Below are 21,189 nucleotides of genomic sequence, written 5' to 3' on the forward strand. Positions count from 1 at the left end.
CGGTAGGATTAGGGTGGATTGAGACTAGGTGGACAACCACGGTAAGATTTAAGCGCATAGGGGCCTCTTTTTACGTGGCGAAATCTAAGTGATGGTAAGTTTGTATGTTGCTTGCTTTGCAAGTCTGGCCCCAGTATATCAAACAAGAGACACCAACACATCTCATCAAAAAGTATATGGAGGGGATTGAACTTGTGACACCTTTCAAAGGTTCTTGTTGTGCCTAATCCCAACAACTTAGCGCAAAATTCATTCTATCCATCTTTATATATTCAGACTGGCCTATGCGGACACACCGCTCAGATGGCCTGTCCATCTGCCTCGTCTGAACCCTATCTAGGCCGACATAGGCCTTAAGGAGAATCACGAGAGAGAGAGAGAGAGAGAGAGAGAGAGAGATGGAGGAGGTGAAGTTTGTGAGGATGCCGCACGACCCATCAGGCAGGCGGATTGCCTACCGGGAGATGGGCTGCTCACAAGCAACGGCTCAGAGGTCACTCCTCGCTGTACATGGCCTCATGTCTTGCCGCCTCTCAGTAATCCCTGGTGAACACATACTTTAACCCCATTAAACTATTAACATCGTATAAAATATAATTCTATTCCCAAATCGATGCGTTCTCCAAACACTTACCTGGTTTAATTTTTATCTATCCAATGTGTAAAAGACTGCTTTTCTGGAAAACTAAGATGAAAGTAGCCTCCAGGCCCTGTTTTACTAGAAATTGAGACAGAAAGACGTGACAAGCTCAGTGTAATAACAGTGTTGATCTCTGCAATAACCTAATTTAGAAAAATATTTTGTAAAAAAACCCCACGATTTGTGAAACATGTACAGAGTAACACAGCCGTTTTTTGGGAAATTGATCAAAAAAGTGAGTAAATGCAAGGAAGATAAGAACTTAAGAAGACGTCTCACGATGAAAGAACGGTAGCAAGATTTGTAGAAACTTATGGATTGTGCTGATTGATTCTGGAAAGTTGGGAATCAGGGGTGTCCGAGGACACTCTCAGGGAGTACGGGGTAAGGGTGGTGGCCATTGACAGGCCTGGCTATGGCCGGAGCGACCCACACAGGCGGCAGAGCTTCTACTCCACGGCCATGGACTTGGAGGCTGTCATGGACGCCCTAGCAATGGGTGACAAGGTGTGGCTCCTGGGCTTTTCGATGGGTGGAGCCTTTTGCTGGGCGGCCGCACGCTTCATCCCCCATCGCATCGCCGGTGTTGCCCTCTGGTCCCCTGTCGGCAACTACAGGTGGAAGGTGATCTCTCTCTCTATCTCTCTCTCTCTCTTGTTGTTTGTAAAAGATGAAAGAGAAAATACTGTAAGTGCAGTCAAACGTCTATGTAGGAGTTTGGTAAGACCGTTGAGCCACTTGAACGTAAGACAAACCTCAAAGAAAACAAGGGTGTACGAGAGTGTGCGCCAGCATTTCCCTCAAGGTAAATTTTTTTGTCTGTGTGGAGAGAGAGAGAGAGAGAGAGAGAGAGAGAGAGAGAGAGAGAGAGAGGTTGTCAATTTACGAAAAAAAAAAGAGAGAGAGAGGTTGTCAAAGCTCTGCGAGATTAAACCTCACGAATAATTTTTAGAGGTATCTTGAATATTTGGCAAGATGAATTTAAGGAAACAGAGCTGACATGTGTCCTAGTGGACTCTAGTTAACTTTGACTCATTCAATGGATCTAACCAAGAATGCATCATTATTGTATCCTTACATGCAATGCTAATTACTCACATCAGAAACATTACCTTAGTAGGACAAACAAAACTCTTAGCCATTTGAAACTTGTATTATTTCTTTTTAGCAAATTTGTCTTGCCCACAAACATAGCAGTAGCCATTTGGTTTTGTCATCATCACACACTTGACGAAAGGGTTTTACAAGTGGTATTGCCATTCCTCCAATTGCCAACACATGCATTGACTAGCTTTTCTAGAGTTGGCAATTATTTACTTTGGACATTGCGATGGCAAACTCAAAGGGTAGGTGTTTGCTACTAGAAAGAAGTCCCCTGACAGTTGTTGGAAGAAAGACAACTTTGTGCCTCCATAAAAAACATGCATTATTGAATATGGATTTGAACTTTTTACTTACAATTTGTAATGAACTACTTTCCCAATTCAAACCTAATTATGTTGCTGTTGCCGAGCTTTACATTGCTGCATGGACTTTTTCTAACTGCCTCAGGACAATGTTTTACTTCCAGCTTGTAGTCTTGTTGCAGCCTAGTTGTTGGACATCATTGTGTTATAGTTGTAAAGAAATGTTTGTCTATGCAATACAAGTATAATTGTACAACAAACTGTGAGAATGCACAACGGAAGAGAAACACGAACACAGAGAGAGAGAGATAGTGAGAGAGAGAGAGAGAGGAAGCAGAAGATGAAGGAAGAGTACTGCACTGATTGAAGAAGAATGTTGATACAATGATGATGGACTGATTAGTCCTTGCATGCAACCCAAAGCATCAGTGAGGGCACCAAATCAGGTTGATGACGATGGTAGCACCAAGCACGGAGAGTTGGAGTGTGCACCTGCAAAGGGAAGACTAAAGACTGAAGAGTGTATGTCTTTGCCAAGTGGGGGGGGGGGAGACTGGTTATAAATAGCCAAATCACCAAAAAACTAGACGATCTGCTCCTGTAGGGGCCATAAATGCTGGTCATTGAAGAATAAAAAGGCAAAAAAATAGGGGTGACCCCGGAAAAATCACAGATGACAATGACAATGTTTGGTAGGTGTACGTAGACTATGGAAAGCAATGATGAGCCTAGGAATGCACACATGAAGCCGACAAATATGAATTGCATTCTCTAAGGAACCAACTAGAAGTCACCATGGAGGCTCAAATCAGTACCAACATGTTAAATAAGAAGGCCCTACTAGAAAGAAAACTTTGTCAAGTTACTTGCTGCTTCTCAAAGTTTCCCTTTTCTTTCAGATGAGCATGAGCTTGGGGTTGAGATACACTAGGGTTACCAAAGGGAACCATAGAGACAAAGGATGATTGGAAGGGGGCCTGAGACATTGGAATGGTGTTCTTGATGGATCCATTGTTAGAGATTTTGTCGCCCTTAGGATGGGCCTGAGACATTAGAATGATGTTCTTGATGGTTCCATTGTTAGAGATTCTGTCACCTCTAGGATGGGTACATGCATGTACAGTGCAGTTTAGGCGGTTTCACCTTTTATAGGAGTAGGCTAGACAACAATTTTGCAGTCACCAGTTGTTTGGGCAGGTTGGGCAGATGTGCCACATGGTAGGCTGCATTTTTTGCAGCAGATTTATGATTATCTTATTGGTTATTTGCTGGTGGCCAGTTATGCAATGGTTGGCCAATTTTAGCCATTTTGCAGTCGCCAGCAGTTTGGGCAGGTTTCCAGGCAGGTTGGGCAGATGTGGCACATGGCAGGCTGCATTTTTCGTAGCAGATTTATGATCATTTTATTGTTTATTTGTTGATGACTAGTTATGCAGCAATTGGCTAGTTTTAGTGGACATGATCATTTTTTGTTATTTTATTTGGCCTATTTAGGTTGGCTTGCCCCCGTCAGACATACTTTAGTGTTCATGCAGGTTGCAGATAGATCTCTGGCTGGTTATACTTACACAGCCCTTTGTACATATTTGTTTTCCATGTTCAGCATTCATTCTCTGCAGTCTTTAGCTCTCTCTCTCCCCCCGGTAAAGAAATGCTTGTCTATGGAATACAAACAGTATCATACACAAACATATAGATTGATAAAGGAACATAGTTAGAGTTAGGGTTAACACAGAGACAATGAACACAGAAGATATTGAAATTGAATAATGAATGAATAGATACGATGCTCAAAGCAGCAAACATGCTATGCAAGGTGAAAACTGACCCCCAAACTTCCGTGGCTTGAGGGTCGGGATAGAGAGTATGAGCGGAAGAGTATGTTCTACTCTAATGGATCTTGGATCGTAGGAGGCAGACTGTGGATGTGTTTGGCAATTGCAAATGTAGTTGTATAATGAATGAATAGATACGATGCTCAAAGCAGCAAACACACTATGCAAGGTGAAAACTAACCCCCAAAATTCTGTGGCTTGAGGATTAGGATAGAGAGTATGAGCGGAAGAGTATGCTCTACTCTTAAATGGATCGTGGATCATGGGAGGCAGATTGTGGATGTGTTTGCCAACTGCAAATGCAGTTGTATGAAGCCGAAATAGTGTCAGATAGGCAATAGATAGTGTAGAATCTGCAAATGTAGCTGTGTTTGGGCAGCAATGATCAGGGTGGCAGCATTTAGGTCAAAACACAGCAGTTTGGGGCTGCATTTTCAGTAGTACAGGAGTAGACAGGTGCAAGTGCAGCATAAATGCTGATGTCAGCACAGGGTGACAGCATCAACAGCTGTACGGAATCTCCAAGAGGTGAGATCTCATATGACAGCAAAACATAGGCTGGTACAGTGTTTGGCCAGGTTGAGAATAGTCACCAATAGTAGTGGATGGCTATGCAGCAAACGCTAGATGGTAGACAACAATATGATGGACAGCTCTGGCTGAGATATCCTTTGCCAATGAGTTGTGGATAGCAGTGAGGAGGCACCTATAAGCTGCAAAAACGAGATTGATACTGGATGGAGGGTAACGTGCCTATTTATAGAAAGTTTGGGTCCTCCCAATAGGGTTTGTGCTTAGGGACTAAGACACTCTCTAGGCATGCGTTTCTTTTTAATAAAGAGGTTTAATTCATTACTTAAGCATGTTTTTGGGGCTATTTTAAATAAATAATGCATTTTTAGCTCAATACGCCCTCTTATACTCAAAATTCGAACTAGATAGGGATAGTACTAGCCCAAGCCAATTTTTTCTTTTCTTTTCACTGAGGTCCCTTGCCCCAAAGCAGCCAAGTCATCAAGCAAAGGGCGCATGTTGGTTATCCTGTGACCTACCAATACTATAGAGGTGATGGTTATCTTACCAAGGGAGCTAATCTTAGAGAGGCCAAGGCATCGGACAAAGGATGCTTGTCAGTTGCCTAGAGGCCTACTAGGACCTCCAAAGGCGGATGGAACCACATCGGACTTTGCTTTCCAGTAATCCCCTCAAGTAGACAGCCTTTGTGGTATTGTCAAAGAGAGCTCCATACTTTGCCTCGTCTGTGGAAGCACCCAGAATCTCTTGCTTATGGCTTGACTTGAAATGGGAGCTGTGCCCAAAGAAAAGAGAAAGCCTTCATGAGAATGCCTAGTGTTCGATCCTAGCCCTATCTGAATTAGTGTACCCTTGCAAAAGTAACCATGATGATATGTCAAGCCATAAGAAAAACACACATGCAAGCAATCCAATGCAACATTATTGGTGCATTGAAATATTGACTAAGTAAAGAGAGAATATATAGGGTCTAGCCTAGTATGAATCAGTCAAAGAAGTTTTCCTACAACAAATCTATAGGTGTGCCCATTGAAGGGTTGACTTAGGGAATCTTGAGAAAGCTTTGGATTGAAACAAAGGTGTGGCCATAGGCCATGTTTGATCAATGCAATACTGCTAAACTAATTGAAGGTCGTATTTTTGTTGTGAGATAAAAATACAATCCCTAGATTGAACTACCTCCATCCTCGAGAAATAGGAAAAGCGAACAAGGTCAGTTATCTCAAAAGTGGAATAAAGCTAGCTCTTTATATCCGCTATGATAGCAGAATTTGAGTTTGTGATAAGTAAATCATCAACATATAGAAATATATATCTAATCTCCTTTGAAGTGGTTTTTACATATAATTTTGGGTCATAAGGGGTAGAACGATAGCGATGAGTTCTAAGGAACTTATTTGTCCTATGGAACCAAGGACCCGGTGCTTGCTTTAGCCCATAAATATATATACATATAGATATATGTATAGCTTTTTGAAAACAAAAGATCTCATCTTTTGGTTTGTTGAAGGAAATCCGGAAAACTGCTTCATGTAGACTTCCTCCTCCAAATAATGGTTTAGGAAGACACTTTTGACGTCCATTTGATAGATTGACGCGACAAAGGTCTCCTCATAATCTATGCCTTGTTTTTGTCAAAAACCTTGCACTACAAGGTGAGCCTTGTATTTATCCAAAGTTCCACCAGCTTTTAACTTGGTTCTAAAGATCCACTTGGTCCCAATGACTTTCTTGTAGTTCAGATGATCCACCAAAGTCCAAATCTCATGTCGGTCAATGCTCTCAAGCTCCTTTTCTATGGCCTCTCACTATTGTGGATGCTTTAGGGCTTCTTGCCAACTCTTCAAGTCAGAATGCACTATATGACTTGTCCTAAAGACAGACAAAAGATACACTAGGTGCAAGCCAAGCAAATCTTCTAGGTCCTTTGGAGTGGAATCTGGTGGAAGGATCCCCAACTCTTGCATGGTCTACTGGTACTAGTGAGGTAGCAGGTCTTGCGGAGGAGGAAGGGGTGCTTGAAACCAGCCTTCCTTCAATGGATGGGTGGTAATTCCATGATTACAACTTAATTATAGCACCAAGTATTTATTGCAAAATTGAAAATACAAATTTACCTACTGATCTTTGGACAATGGACACCCGGTTGGCCCCAAAATTGGCGCCCCTTTCGGTATTGCTTTAGCTTTATTGAAGTAGAAGTTGATATATAATGGGATTAGAGTTGGTGCTGGTCTGTGCAGTTTAAACATTCTACTACCACAAAGTTGGATTCAGTTCTCCCAACAATCTAACATATGTATCAGTGGCAATGCAAAATGGCCACTTCAAAGGTAACCATTTGGGAGGGGCATAGCCTTCTGTGAGTCAACCTCTATTAAAAAGGATGCATGCATATGCAAGTGGTGGTAGTTGATGTTATCCTTTGTGAACCCAAACCTTAATTATGAATTTTCTTACATATTTATGTACTCTTTTTTGGCATGGCTTAACTAAAACAGATAGTACTCCCTTATTTTGATAGCTTCAAAATGAGTTGTCTTCTTGTGCAAATTTCAAAACAAGGTAGATGTGATGACAATGATTCAATTTCTTTGTATGATATAGGGCATAACAAAGCAAGATCGAGCAGTAATGCAAGCATCTTATTCAAGACTGGAGCGCACCCTGTCTAAAATTGCTAGATACCTTCCTTTTACTGTATTTCGATGGTATGGAAAACATTTAAGCAAGCAATTTGCTAAGGGGCCAGAATTGACAAAAGTAGGCTTGTCAGCAGAGGATTGGCAATGCTTACAGAGAGCAGATGACACTGAGGAATTGACAAGGTAAGAGATTGAAACTTAGACCCTGTTGTGTTAGTACTAAAGCTCTTGTGAATTTGAGAAGGTATGTTTCTAAGGTCGAAATGATGGTTCCATGTGAATTCTGTAAATAGAGGGAAGAGAGTGTTTTATTTCTTCTGGAACTACTATAATCTGTACTTTTGGAAAGTTTGTTTAAAGCTTCTGCTTCTAAGTGTCCTACATGGATTTGTTCTTCCATCCTGAACGTGCATAATTGAGTTCCAAACATTTTTGAGCTGTGATAAAGCTTCTCATGTGAATACATTATTGTGCAGGCACTATGAAGAAGCAGTAAGACCCCATCAGGGCTTTGGGGTGGCCAAAGATTTGCAGTTGCTGAGTACAAAGTGGGGTTTCGATATTGCAGAAGTTGGTCAAGTCCTGAAACATGCAAAGGTACATATATGGCAAGGTGATCGAGACAAACTCGTGCCATTGAGAATGCAAGAATGTGTGCAAAAGCAAATTCCTGACAGTGTAGTGCTACATAAGCTTCCTGGAGAAGGTCATATGTCCTGGGTTTTCTACAATGATGATGCTCATCGTATGACACTCTCAACTTTGTTTGGAGGAGGGGAAACATCTGTTATCGAAAATATGGAAAGTTCCAACTCTGGAGGTATGGTTCAATTGTGTTACAAATCTGGAACTCCAAGTCATCCCAGTCAAGTTTTCAACAAAGACATAAGACAAGCATCTATAAAGTCTAATCTGTTTCCTGTGGCCTGTACATTTTCATACTTGCAGGTTCTTTGTGAGAATACACATTGGCCATCCAGATACAGCTAGTTTCAGTTGAACAAAGAAGAGCTGTTACTGTCACTCCTCTGGAAATAAAAAGGTTAAAAAAAGCATGTGGGCTAGTCTTGGGACATTCATTGAAGTCATGAATCAATTTGCATGACGCCGGCCAAAAGCAAAACATAACCAATACTGAGTATAAGTTTAGAACGAGTCAATAAATTTAGCCATGTAAGTTTCAAAATATTTTTGATTCTGTAACATTACAAGCCCCTAGAGTGCCACATTATCGGCCCCTCATTGGCACTCTTTTTTGAAGCCTTCATTATAACTATATCTACTTGATAGAATATCAGAATGCCCAACCAAACTTTCTAATTTGAGTGTAATATGATCTACATGTAACCCACTTAGATAAAAAAGATGAAAAAAGATCCAATGGGGTACACCCTTAAATGCCACTCTGCCCCTTTATACTGTAAGGATGGGTGGATGGACACCACTTCAAATGCTCGAGCATGTCAAATTTCTTGTCACCACATCAAATGCTCGAGCATGTTAAATTTCTTGTCACTTTACCAAGAGAGAGAAATTTCTAGGTTCTTTCTGTGGGGCTTTTGAAATTCTGATATTTCTTATCTCCTCAGGTGAAGCATTTAGCAATGAACCAAAATGCATCTCATCAATCATCACCAATATTAGCTCAACTTCATGGCTAGTGTTAATGGCTACTCTGAGGATGGTTGCTTAGTTTCTCTAAGGTGATGGTTCCTTAGTTTTTCTAAGGTGAATCCATGTTTTATAACTTTTGAACACGTTATATTTCTCTTCTCAATGAACCAAAGCACATCTCACAAATCCTTACCTAGATTAACCCTCTCCCCCTTGAATTTCTTCCACTACATCTTACCACTCAATAACTCCATTCCCCTTGGAATTTCTTATGTGTTAAAAAATGTGCATTATGTATAAGATAGTTTAGAGATTTCATTACGCTTTCAAATATATGATGCTTAGACTTCACGATTTGATCTTCCAACAAGCATAGGATGTTGGGGTTTTGTTGCACTATTGCAATTAAGCATGATGTGGCTATGCCCAACGAATTTCTTATTAGATTTAAGGCAATTTCATATTTTCTAACTCCAATGTTTGCCAAATTTAAGAAAGACGATAATTGCATGGATCTTGAAATTCTTGTGTAACTTCGAATACCATGATAGATCTTCAATGTTGAATTATCACATCAATGGCACACTTTTAGGAACATTGTAAAGTTTAACTTGTAAGAATACAATATAAGTTTCTTTTTTTTGCTAGAATGTGAGAAATTTCACCAATAGTACCTTTGGCTTGTAGTTACCATAGTAGATAGAGCACCATACATTGAAAGAGAGAAAAATGGTTCACATGATGGTTGTGTTCTAATGTCAACTAGTCTATTTGAAGGTTGTGCAATGGAAATAAGGTGTATTGTGCACCAAATGTGACAATCCTCATTCAATTTTGTTATCACTAAACATTTCTCTCTTTGTTTTCATATCACCATTAGTTTTCCATTCTCTTCCTTTCTTTCCATCCTACATGAGTGTTGTGCAACAATTATAACAAGTGTTACATGCCAAATGCTTACTAGTCTACATCAAGGTTGTACAATAACAATAAGCACAACTTGGATGCCAAATGGAACAATGAATATTTATTTTGTCATCATATTACTCCTTTATGTTTAGTTAGCTTATTATCCTATTTCATTCTCAATATGAGGTTGTTACCAATAAAGGGGTCCTTGAACAATATACAATGTTTAATACATATGATTTTACTTGTCTAGTTCATAGTGATAAGGAGTGAGAGTGATACAAAGATGGACAAGGAATTGAGAGTTGGAACCTATTATGAATTCTTGTCTTATTTGTTAGGCCTCTCTTGCTACAGTGGTATTACCAATCCTTGTATTGTTCATAATATCAAATAAGAAGATTTCATCACTTAAGGAGCTTCATATTGTGTCGATTCTCTTGTATAGTGTAACCTTACAAGTTTGGGATCTCAACCTTAGTCAATTGTAAACTTCTTTGGAAAGTATATACTTATAAAACTGATTGTGATTGCTCCATTGCATGGTCATATTTGCAAACATGTTGAGAGAGTAGGGCCAAAAGCAAAATAATTATATGTAGCCCATTGGATTGCCCCACAAATTGATCAATTCACCACTTTTGTGGTACTTAATGGCCACTCCCTAAGAGCTTGGGGAGACTTAAGTAGTTGAAGCTCGACTTGGCCATAAAGATAAAAGGATGTTTGATTAGAGCCCAACTACTTTGCATCTTTGAAATTTCAAGAGGTTCAAAATGTCCAAGGGGCAATTTTAACATTTCAAGAAAAGTCCCACAATTTTGTTAGTCGGCATACATTCTTGCTTTCACACACACACACACACACACACACACACACACACACACACACACACACACACACAGAGTCGAACATTAAAATTTTCAAATGAATGCAAGTGCTTTGTATTGGAAAAATTAATGAACATAACATGTTTTGATAACTATGGATGTGAAAGGATATGATGATACATTTGATTATCTAAGATACACCAATAGAGTTGTTAGTTAATTTAAGGGATAGCGTGAGGCTCAACTTACAAAAACATTCTCATCATAACAATTTGTTACCATCACCATCTTTGGAGGTTGGGTTGTTGGCTTGGCCTTGTTTTTACTTGGTTAGCTTGAGTTGAAGTTCTTATGTGAAATTTACAACTCTTTGAAGCACGTGGCACAATCATTTTTTTTGAATTTATGAGCTTTGATTGACCCGTGTTGCAACGACTAATTGGCGTGACAATTTGGAAGAGCCAAGTGAAGGAAGACAAACTAAATATGAAGGTTGCCCCACATTAATGTAAGTCACTTCAACCTATGCTATATGGATGCTATTATTACTAAGTGAGTGTGGACTTGGGGATTTGCTTATACATGGCCTTTATTAAGATTGTATGGGTAGGAGTATGTTTGGGCTCTGGATTTTTAAGCTAATGTGAAAGCGAATGGAGACGTACGTCAACATGATCTAGATGGATGCACATCAATCTATGCTAATATAGATCAATGGGTATAATAATAATATAATTGTTTTTTTTAATGGAGAAGGGGACAAAGGGGAGCGAAAAGACCGAAACTTTAAACATCGAGGGATCAGATCCATCACGTCTCCCTCAAGGCTGGCACGCCGGCTGGTGGATATCACAGTCAGAAGCGCAATGCTTAACGCTAATCTCCGTCATTAAACATCACGGGCGGTTCTCTCAAAAACAGCCCGAATGCTTCTCGCTTTTTCCTCCTCTTGCAAGAGGCATCATCATCATGCTGCCGATCGCTCCGCTGATTCACTGAGTATTCCGCACATCGCTCGATTAAGCCCCCATGGAGGCGCTCCAGCGTCGTGGTGGTGGTGGTGGTGCTGCTGCGGCGGCAGCATTAAACCCACTATCGTCTCATCCCGCTGCACTCCGTCTGTGCTGCTGTGCCATCATGCTGGTGCTGTACTCATCCATGGCCGCCGTGATCAATGCAGACATCGCGGCAGACAGGCAGGCCCTACTGGACTTCCTGAAGGGCGCGGGCGCCTCCCGCCCTCTCGCCGCCAATTGGACGGGTGGCAACCCTTGCTCATGGCACGGGGTGACGTGCTACAAAGGGAGGGTGTGGCACTTGATCTTAGAAGGCAAGGGCCTAAATGGCATGGTCCTACCCAACACATTGGCCAGGCTGGACCAATTGAGGCACCTCAGCTTGAAAGACAACCTCCTCTTAGGCCCTCTCCCTGACTTGTCCAACATGCCAACCCTCCGAGACCTCTGGCTAAGCAACAACCTCTTCACTGGCCCCATCCCTGACACCTTCTCAACCACCCCTCGCTTCAATAAGCTCGACCTCTCTCACAACAAGCTCCAAGGAAACATCCCTCCTTCCCTCTCTCTTCTCACAAGGCTCGAAACCCTCCAACTCCAAGACAATGAGCTCTCTGGCCCCATCCCCACCCTAGACACAAGCTCTCTAACCTCCTTCAATGTCTCCAACAATCACCTTAATGGACCCATCCCTAGTGCCTTGAGCAACCAACCCCAAAGCTCATTTTCCCACAATAGTGCTCTTTGCGGCCCTCCTCTTTCCACTTCATGTCCACCCCTTGATGCTACTAAGCCCCCTCGTCATCGTGGCATGTCAAAGGTGCTTATGGTGCTACTTATCGTTATTGGGGACATAATCTTGTTGTTAATGGTGTCTTTTGTAGTGGTGAAATGCTACAAGGCAGCAAACAAGAAAAAGAGGGTGCAAGCAACAACTCTGAAGCAATGGAAGGAGGATGGAAATAGCGAGGATTATGCGAGTGCAGAAATGACGAGCATTGAGTTAGACCCTACTGCAAAAACATATGACAAGGCAAGCAAAAATATGAAGATGACACAGGTTGAGAAGAGCAAGTTGGTGGTGTTCAGTAGGCCAGGCAGATTCTTATTTGATCTACAGGCAAGGATTGGACACTAATAATTTTTATGCACATATTATTTTTTAATTCATAGTCTCATTCTATGACTTCTTCTAGTTAAATCTCTTTCTAGTTTAGGCTTCAAAACAAAATAAGCATAGCATCTATGAATGCATAACAACATATAAGTGCCTTCATCAGGGGCTACTCAAAGCTTCAGCAGAGTTGCTTGGGAAGGGCAATGTGGGCACGGCTTACAAGGCGATGCTAGTGCATGGGGGCTCTGACGAGTTCACTACAATGTCTTCTTCCGCACTTGTTGTGAAGAGGTTGAGGGATATGCATACCATCTCTAAAAAGGATTTTGACCAACAAATGCTAACCCTTGGACAACTTCAACATCCTAACATTGTCCCCTTGCTTGCTTACTACTTTGCAAAAGATGAAAAGTTCATTGTCTATGAGTATATTCCTTTTGGGAGCCTGTACTCCCTTCTCCATGGTAAGATTCACGTGTACACATACATACTTGAATCCTTTAGTTGTAGGGTAAGTTTGCTAGTTAAGGGTGGGCATAAACTTTGTATCATGTCACATAAATTGTGAGTATCTCTCCCTAGATTACACCTCAACTTTGAATGCTCTAACTTAGGAGGTTCAATGTACTAGGTATGCTAAATTGTGTGGGTTAAGTGCATTCTAATAGTAGGGGTTTACATATGTTTGTGTTAGATTGCTAATCTATGTTCCTTGTTGTCAAGTATACTTAGCATCGTTTGTTTTTCCATCTCTAATCAATGATATCACCATCAAATCTTGATCATTACATGGCTTATCATAATTACTTTACATTACACACATCTATGATGACTATTCACTTGTTCAAAAAATATTAATGATAAATTTTCAACATAGTTTTATGTTTGATTACAGTCAATTTTTGATAAAACTTGGTATGACCAAATGCTATAAATGTATTAGGCAACCATGGCCATGGACTAGCAACATTGGATTGGGATTCATGTCTAAAGATTGCTCGAGGAATAGCTCGAGGGATGGCATATCTCCATTCACAACTCAAGTGGCAAATGATCCCTCATGGAAACCTTAAGTCAACCAACGTGTTAATTGGTGAGAATATGGTGCCCAAGATTGTGGACTTTGGGATGGTACCCCTCTTGACAACATCAGGAGCTCACTCCATGGCTTCTTTCAAATCACCTGAGTATAGCATGACAAAGACCATCACTGCTCAAGCTGATGTCTATAGTTATGGTTTGATCCTTTTAGAAATTTTGAGTGGGAAATGGATGAAAGAATCTATAGTGTCGGTGAGTAAATCTCTAGCCAAACTATATGTGTGCATGGTAGAGTGCTATATCACGTGCTAATAATCTTTCCCACACACATACCTTGTTAAGGTCTTAATAAAGTAAATCAACCTTCAATATTCTTTGACACATGCTAAAAAATAGGCTTTTGGCTATTTGCTTGCTATCCTTATGACAAACAATACTTATTATTCAACTAGATGGTGGTTTATGCATACATGTTTGTGTAACATGCACACTCATAATATGTGATTGTGTTCATGCTTGCATGTGATTGTGCATTTGCACTCTTACACACACGTAGGAAAGTATTCTACTTGTTTGTGTGTGTGTGCGCACACACATGTGCACATATGCAAGTAGTTGTGACACATACCATTTAATCAAACATAGATGTATGCATCTCAAGTTTATCCGTAGTGGGTATAACTTCATACAACATTATGCCATGTATGCATGCATGCTAATGTGGGCAAGTAACCTATAATATATAAATAATCAAAATATTACAAGTCAAGGATCAAAAGAAAGTGGTACATCATTTGATTGCTTTAAGTTTTCACAATGTTTATGACTTTTATGGTGTAGGAGAACTCTATATCACAAGTGTTTGATGAAGAGGTAATAGCATTGGGAGAGAATCCAAATAATGAGAAGTCACTCATGCTAGATTTGGCAAGAAAATGTCTCTCCACTTTGCCTGAAGAAAGACCTACCATGCAAGAAGTAATCAAAACCATAGAGGGAATCAAAATGATGCAATCACCTACTACAGCTTTTGTCTTGTCATCTCCAGAGTCTTTTGTTACGGATTATGAGACCCCTAGACATTCTCTCCAATCAGAAAGGTCAAGTTTTGAAGGCTTCATGTCTTCTAGCAAAGGGGATGAAGTATATGACATCAACAAATGAAAGGTAATTGATATTTTCACCACTTTTTGGCTAAAAAAATTCCTCATTTGATGGGCCTCATTTGGTAAAGCAAGTTTCCATATTGAGGCCTATGGTTTGTATATGTTTATAAACGATTTTCATAAAATATTTCACACATTTAATGCTTTTACCCATGGATTCTTGAAACTATCCAATAAAAACAACTAAATACAAATCATTCTTTTTCTAATTATGATGACTTTATACATGAAACCTCAACCACGTTAGTGTCTTTTTTTATCTTTGCATATACTTGTAAGTGATTTTGACATAATGTTTTGATATAAGGCTTTGACCCATGGATTCTTGACACTGTCCAGCAAAAAGACTAAATGCCAAGAATTCCTTACCTACATTGTGACTACTTTACACAAAACCTCAACCATCATAGTGTCTTATTTGATCCACAAAATGCACACACACCAATTAGGGAGGCTTATTATGAATCCAGAAGTTTGTATGTCTTCTTAAATGATTATGATGTTGTTTATGTGAGTAAAAGATGGTCTCAAAGATAATACTGGCATGTGATAAATGCATTCATTAGGAATCATATTATGGATTGAGCTCAGATTGAGGGATTTCAATGCATCTACTCTATGCCTAGCTTGTGATAAATGCATTCACACTTCAGGCATCACAAATTCTGCATAGTCAATGCATGAGTAAACCCAAAATTGTCATGGTGCTATCATTATGGATTTTGAAATTCTAACTAGACAAAAATGATTTAAGGATAAGTGGGGAGCTAAAGTGTCTTGAATCTATCCCAATGAAAAGATTTATTTTATCAATGAATGTCATAACTCAACACAATGGACCAAATCGTGTCTAGTAGGAAGCGCATCTACATAGGTAATGCCTCTTTGTCTTCTCCACCCATCATATGTAGCATCCGTGAGACATACTTTGAGTCCTAACCAATGTGCATGAATTTTTTTTTCCGATGCAATGGGAAAAGGAAGAGGTTGATATGTAATTAGTTTTTTGGGGGAAAAATATGACATTAGTTGATTTTGTAACTAAAATGCTAAAAAATAGGTAGCTTTTATACAGATAAACTTTAGCCAATTTTTTGGAAATCAAACCATGAAAAATACATTAAAGGATGATTTTCTATGAACATTGGTCTCAAACTTGTTTTATCTAAGCATGATTGAGTCACATTTATAATGTCCTCATCTTTCATTAATTGCATACCATCTCTATAAAATTGCAAGATCTTGAGTAATTTGAATTCAATCTTCATTGCATCATTTTTCTATCATTAGTTAGAGAGTGCAAAGCCTTGGAAATTCATATGCGACTTAGAAAAATGAATTATTTTAGCACTTGAGTTTTGATATCAACCTCCATATTTAATTGTATGTGGACTATCCCTTGTAAAAAACAATTATCATCTTCAAAGTAAAGTTTTAAGGTTGTAATTGCAAAAACCCATCCTCTCTATTGAATTGCAAAGCAAAGTTTATGAAAAACCTCCCCTTCTTTGCATAACCCCATGCTGTTGATTAAATTGCAAGAAAAATTTATGAAAAATCCATTTCCTTTGTTCTGACCCTTTATTCAAACACAAGCATCTCCCCTTTTTTAGGCCAAATTCATTAGTGCCTAGGAGAGTATGAGTATCAAAAATTGCATGGTGGGTGGACTTGCTTGAGTTGCTATGCCAAACACATACCATATACATAAGATGAAGCTCACTCAATAATATAAGAAGAGAGATGGAGGCCAAAATATTTTCTTGCTGGTTTTTTTTTCTACATGGAATATGATGTATAGAAAGTATAGAGAAGATACAACATAAAGGAAAGTAACCTACTAAGTCAAACAATGCATAACTGACTATACAAATCAATTGGCACTATAACTATGCCAGCTATAGGTAGGTGCAACAAACTAAATATAATAGGTGATAAGTTAGTGGCCATGTGAGGATCATAATGACCAACGATGTAAAGATGTTAGCTATCTGATGCTGTGTGCTAATATATACCAAGTCAATCTTTCTTGCCAAGTATCTTCTCTCACAAAGTGGGAGTGTACCTCAATGTGTTTTGTCCTATAGCATGGAACACTGGGTTCCTAGCTAGTTGTATGCTGCTCATGTTGTCACAGTGAATGATAACTGGACCATCTCATTGCACATCCAAATCACCCAATAACTTTTTGCAGCCATACCATCTCACATGCTACCATAGAAACATCTCTATACTCAACCTCTGTACTCAATAAAGCAACTCTAGGTTTCTTTTTGCTGCTCCATGTAATTGTTGTACTACCAAGGGAAAATATGAATCCGCTAGTAGATCTTCTATATGGCATGCTATTTGTCCAATCTGCATCTATATATCCAAAAACCTATACATCCTTATCTACCTTATAAAAAGGTCCATAATGCAAAGTGGACTTCACATACCTCAATATGCATCTAATTGCATCCAAATGAGGCTTTCTAGGCATTTGTATAAATTGACTGACAAGGCCAACAACATAGCTTAAGTCTAGCCTTGTGATAGTCATGTAAACCAGACTCCCTACTATCCTCCTGAACATAGTAGGGTCTTCTATCTCATCCCCAACGTTAGAACTCAACTTCACATTTTTCTCCAATGGTATTGAAAGAGGCTTACATAGTGTCATACCATACTTGGATAACATATCCAAGCCATACTGCCTTTGAGATAGCCACATACTATCATCACATCTGATCACCTCAATACCAAGAAAGTATCTCAACTCACCCAAATCCTTCATCTCAAACTTTTTCTTCAAAAATTCCTTAACTTCAGCAATCCCATTGTCACTGTCACATGTAATAATCAAGTCATCCACGTAGATGACTATGATGATCAAACTTGCATCTCCTTTTCTCACATAAAATGAGTTATCAACATCAGAAATATAAAAGCCAATATTGACAAGATACTCTCTGATCTTGTCAGACCATGCTCTAGATGCTTGCTTCAGTCCATAGAGTGCCTTGTTTAACATGTACACATATGTGGGATGCTCTAAAAATCCTCATAACCTGCTAGCTGCTCTATATACACCTATTCTTGCAATTCGCTATGCAAGAAGGCATTCCAAAATTCAACCTTTGGCTACTGCCAAAGCAATCACATATCTAATAGTTGCCATTCTAGCAACTGGACTGAATGTCTCTTCATAATCTATGCCATATGTTTGGGCATCACCTTTTGCAACCAGCCTAGCCTTATACTTGCTAACCGAACCATCTGTATTATGATTGATTTTGTAAACCCTCTTACAGTCAATAGCTTTCTTGCCCTTAGATAAATGTACTAAATCCCAAATCTTATTGGCTTCTAATGCAGTCATCTCCTTATCTATTGCTGCATCCTAATGAGCATGACCAATAGCATCCTCAAAATAAGTGGGATTAATATCCTCGACTATCTTCACCCTATAATCATAATGGTAAGTTGCATAACCTTCAAAACCAAATCTTTTAACATGGCATTTGACCCTACTAGATCTACATACCGCTGGATCACTTAGTGAAGCCTTTACATTACTATATGCTCTCTATACACCTAGTGTCCTAACTGAAGGAATACCAAGCTCATAATCTAAACTCTCTGAACCACTAGAATCTTCATCAAATCCCAAGTGACTAGTAGATGCATCATTACCATCTAGTATTTTCTTCTTTCCTTTGTCTTTACCTGCAATACTTATAGATCCACTTGAAGATGTGGGGCTACACCTGAGTCTGCCAGACCAAGGGCCAACTCTATGTGTAGTACAAGATGATGTTTTGGGTCCACTAAGGCTCTGTGATTCTTGCTTTTCTTTCTGCACATAGCTGTTGTGATCATTATCATCATCTAATACATCACCAATAGATGTATACCAACTGCTAAACTCATCAAAGATAACATCCCTTCTCACTTTGAACTCACCTGTGAGACATGGTTATAACAATGATACCCTTTTTGCTCTAAAGAGTATCCAATAAAAATATATTTTTCAGCCTTTGGATCAAGGAGCTTATCTAGCACACGAACATATACAATACAACCAAATATTTTCAAGTGTGACACATCAGGCTTTTTGCATGTAAAGTATTCTTTGGGGATCATCCTATGAACTGCAACTGTGGGGCTTCTTGCTTGTAAAGCATTCTTCGGGGGTCATCCATGAACTGTAGCTATGGGAGTTCTATTCATAATATAGAAAATAGTATAAACAACTTCAAACCAAAAATGTTTTGGCGTATTCTTTTTAGTTATCGATGCCCGTGTGACTTTTGCAATATGCCTAGTTTTTCTTTCTACAACCCCATTTTGTTGTGGGGTATATCTACAAAAGTAAACAGTCTCTTTATCCCATGAGACCTCAAGAAGCCACTAAACTCATTAGAGAGGTACTCTCCCCCTCCATCTAATCTCAAGCACTTAACTTTCAAGCCTGTTTATGTTTCAACAGTCGCCTTAAAAGATTTAAAGTGCTCAAATACATCACTCTTTTCCTTCATGAAATATACCCATAACTTCGTCAAACAATCATCAATAAACATGACAAAGTATTTGTTGCAACCAAGAGATACATTTTATGTAGGCTTCCAAAAATCTATATGCACAACGTCAAGTATATTTATGCTCACATCTCTGTCAGAGAAAAAGGATGTCTTGCTTGCTTACCAAACTGGCATGCTTCACATGCTTTATGCAAATTTTCAACTCCAAAAGTAGACAACATTGTAACCAATCCTTAGGACTGCATTAATTTTAGCCTTGTCACATTTGCATGTCCAATATGTATATGCCATATTTCAATGTCCACAACCACTCATTTCCTTTAGCATACATAATAGCATTCATTGTAGGAATTCAAGCATCTAAAGTGAACATGTGGCCAACTCTACTTCCTTTTGCGAGACCAACTTGTACTTATCATTAAAGTCTTGTACAAAACAGCCTTTTGCATTAAATCAAACTTGCAACCTTGGTACCATTTGGCCAACAGAAACTAATTTTTTTTGTGATTGATGGCACATGTAATACATCAAATAGACTCTTTGTCTATCAATTATGCAAGGACAAGGGAACCTTTTCAAAGTGTGAAATTGGGTGGCATGAATCATCACCCATCTGCACATAACATGGATTTTGTACATCTTGAATCTCTCCAAACCATTCAACATGACTGATATGATTAGATGTTCGTGAATTGACATACCATACATCATCATGTGTCCCCTTTCTTGTAACATTCATAATCATATGCTGCATAACAAATAGATACTCACTTTTATTTTCATTCTATCGTGAAGATGATGCATAATTTTCTTGCTGCAAGGGGTGTCACTTTGATACCATGTCAAAAATAACGTGGTGGGGGGACTTGCTTGAGTTACTATGCCTAACACATACCATGCACATAGGAGGAAGCTCACTTAAGAACACAAGAAGAGAGATGGAGGCCAAAATGTTTTCTTGCTAGTTTTTTTTTTCTTTCACACACAATACAATGTACACAAAGTATAGGTAAGATATAACATAAAGGAAAGTAGCCTACTAAGTCAAACAATGCATAATTGACTATACTAATCGATTGGCACTATAACTATGCCAGCTATAGGTAGGTGCAAGAAACTAAATATAATAAGTGATAGGTCAGTGGCCATGTGAAGATCATAATGACCACCAACATGCTAAGTGTAGATGTACGCACTTGTTGAGTTTGCCATTTCAATAATGAGAGGGTCAAAGCATTTGTAGCTTCACATCCAATTGAAGAGAAAAATGACACCTTGCCATAGAGACAAGGACATGCTACCAAGGAGATGAGTTGAGAAAATGACAACCTCTTAGCCTTCACTCTACTCAAGCCAAAACCCTTCTTGTCTTATTCCCTAATTAGAACTCTATTTGATACAAACTCTAATCCCTCATTGCTGCACCACCAAAGCTAGCTAAAGACTATTGAGATTAAGAATATATCATGGCTCCATGTTGCCTTTCAAGTGCCACACTACCATTAGAGAAATGAGTAATGAGTTAGAAACCTTAAGCATGGAAGCTACTAACATCACGCCTTCAAATGAATTAACTCTCATGCCACCAAGTCAAATTGTTGTGCCTTAAGTGTAAATTGGTTGATGAAATTGTTTATTAATTTAAATCAAGTAATAAGTGGTAGAAAGTAATCATTTCATAAGATGAAGAGGTGCATTGTTAACTTTCTTTTTGTAGCATCCTTATGATGTGATAAAATTATATTCATTCTTGATTTCCTATTGACTCCACCATGATTCTCTAGCCAAGTTGGGCAATTAGTAAGGTTTGGTTGTGATGTACTCAAGGTGACCCTCTAGCTGTACAATAGAACAACCATGGGGGTTGGATCAAGTGATCATTGAGAGTGGATCAGGCTACCATTATGTACTAG

The 21,189-nt window shown here is 39.1% G+C and overlaps 2 protein-coding genes across 3 annotated transcripts; both read left to right on the forward strand.

Annotated features, from left to right (window-relative positions):
- Positions 1-268: 268 nt before the first annotated feature.
- LOC148019964 (uncharacterized) lies at positions 269-8,705 on the forward strand. 2 transcript variants are annotated; one of them, XM_087700186.1, is made up of 5 exons: positions 269-546; positions 993-1,264; positions 1,354-1,445; positions 7,537-7,880; positions 8,009-8,705. In XM_087700186.1, exons 1-5 carry the CDS (start codon positions 399-401, stop codon positions 8,017-8,019), a joined length of 867 nt encoding a protein of 288 aa, XP_087556312.1. In that variant the 5' UTR covers positions 269-398; the 3' UTR covers positions 8,020-8,705. The 2 variants fall into 2 exon arrangements, with proteins under 2 accessions (XP_087556312.1, XP_087556311.1); XM_087700185.1 differs by lacking the exon at positions 1,354-1,445 and adding an exon at positions 7,023-7,243 and having other exon boundaries at positions 272-546; positions 8,009-8,691.
- A 2,595-nt stretch (positions 8,706-11,300) lies between these two features.
- Positions 11,301-14,928, forward strand: LOC148019965 (putative inactive receptor kinase At5g58300). Its single transcript, XM_087700863.1, has 4 exons — positions 11,301-12,549; positions 12,710-13,010; positions 13,490-13,839; positions 14,428-14,928. The coding sequence occupies exons 1-4, from the start codon at positions 11,443-11,445 to the stop codon at positions 14,749-14,751; spliced, it is 2,082 nt and encodes a 693-aa protein (XP_087556989.1). The 5' UTR covers positions 11,301-11,442; the 3' UTR covers positions 14,752-14,928.
- The last annotated feature ends 6,261 nt before the right edge of the window (positions 14,929-21,189 follow it).

Source organism: Lygodium microphyllum, chromosome 19, assembly GCF_053477565.2.
Source record: "Lygodium microphyllum isolate KBCC chromosome 19, Lygodium_microphyllum_v1.1.10, whole genome shotgun sequence".
In the NCBI taxonomy this organism is placed as follows: Eukaryota; Viridiplantae; Streptophyta; class Polypodiopsida; order Schizaeales; family Lygodiaceae; genus Lygodium; species Lygodium microphyllum.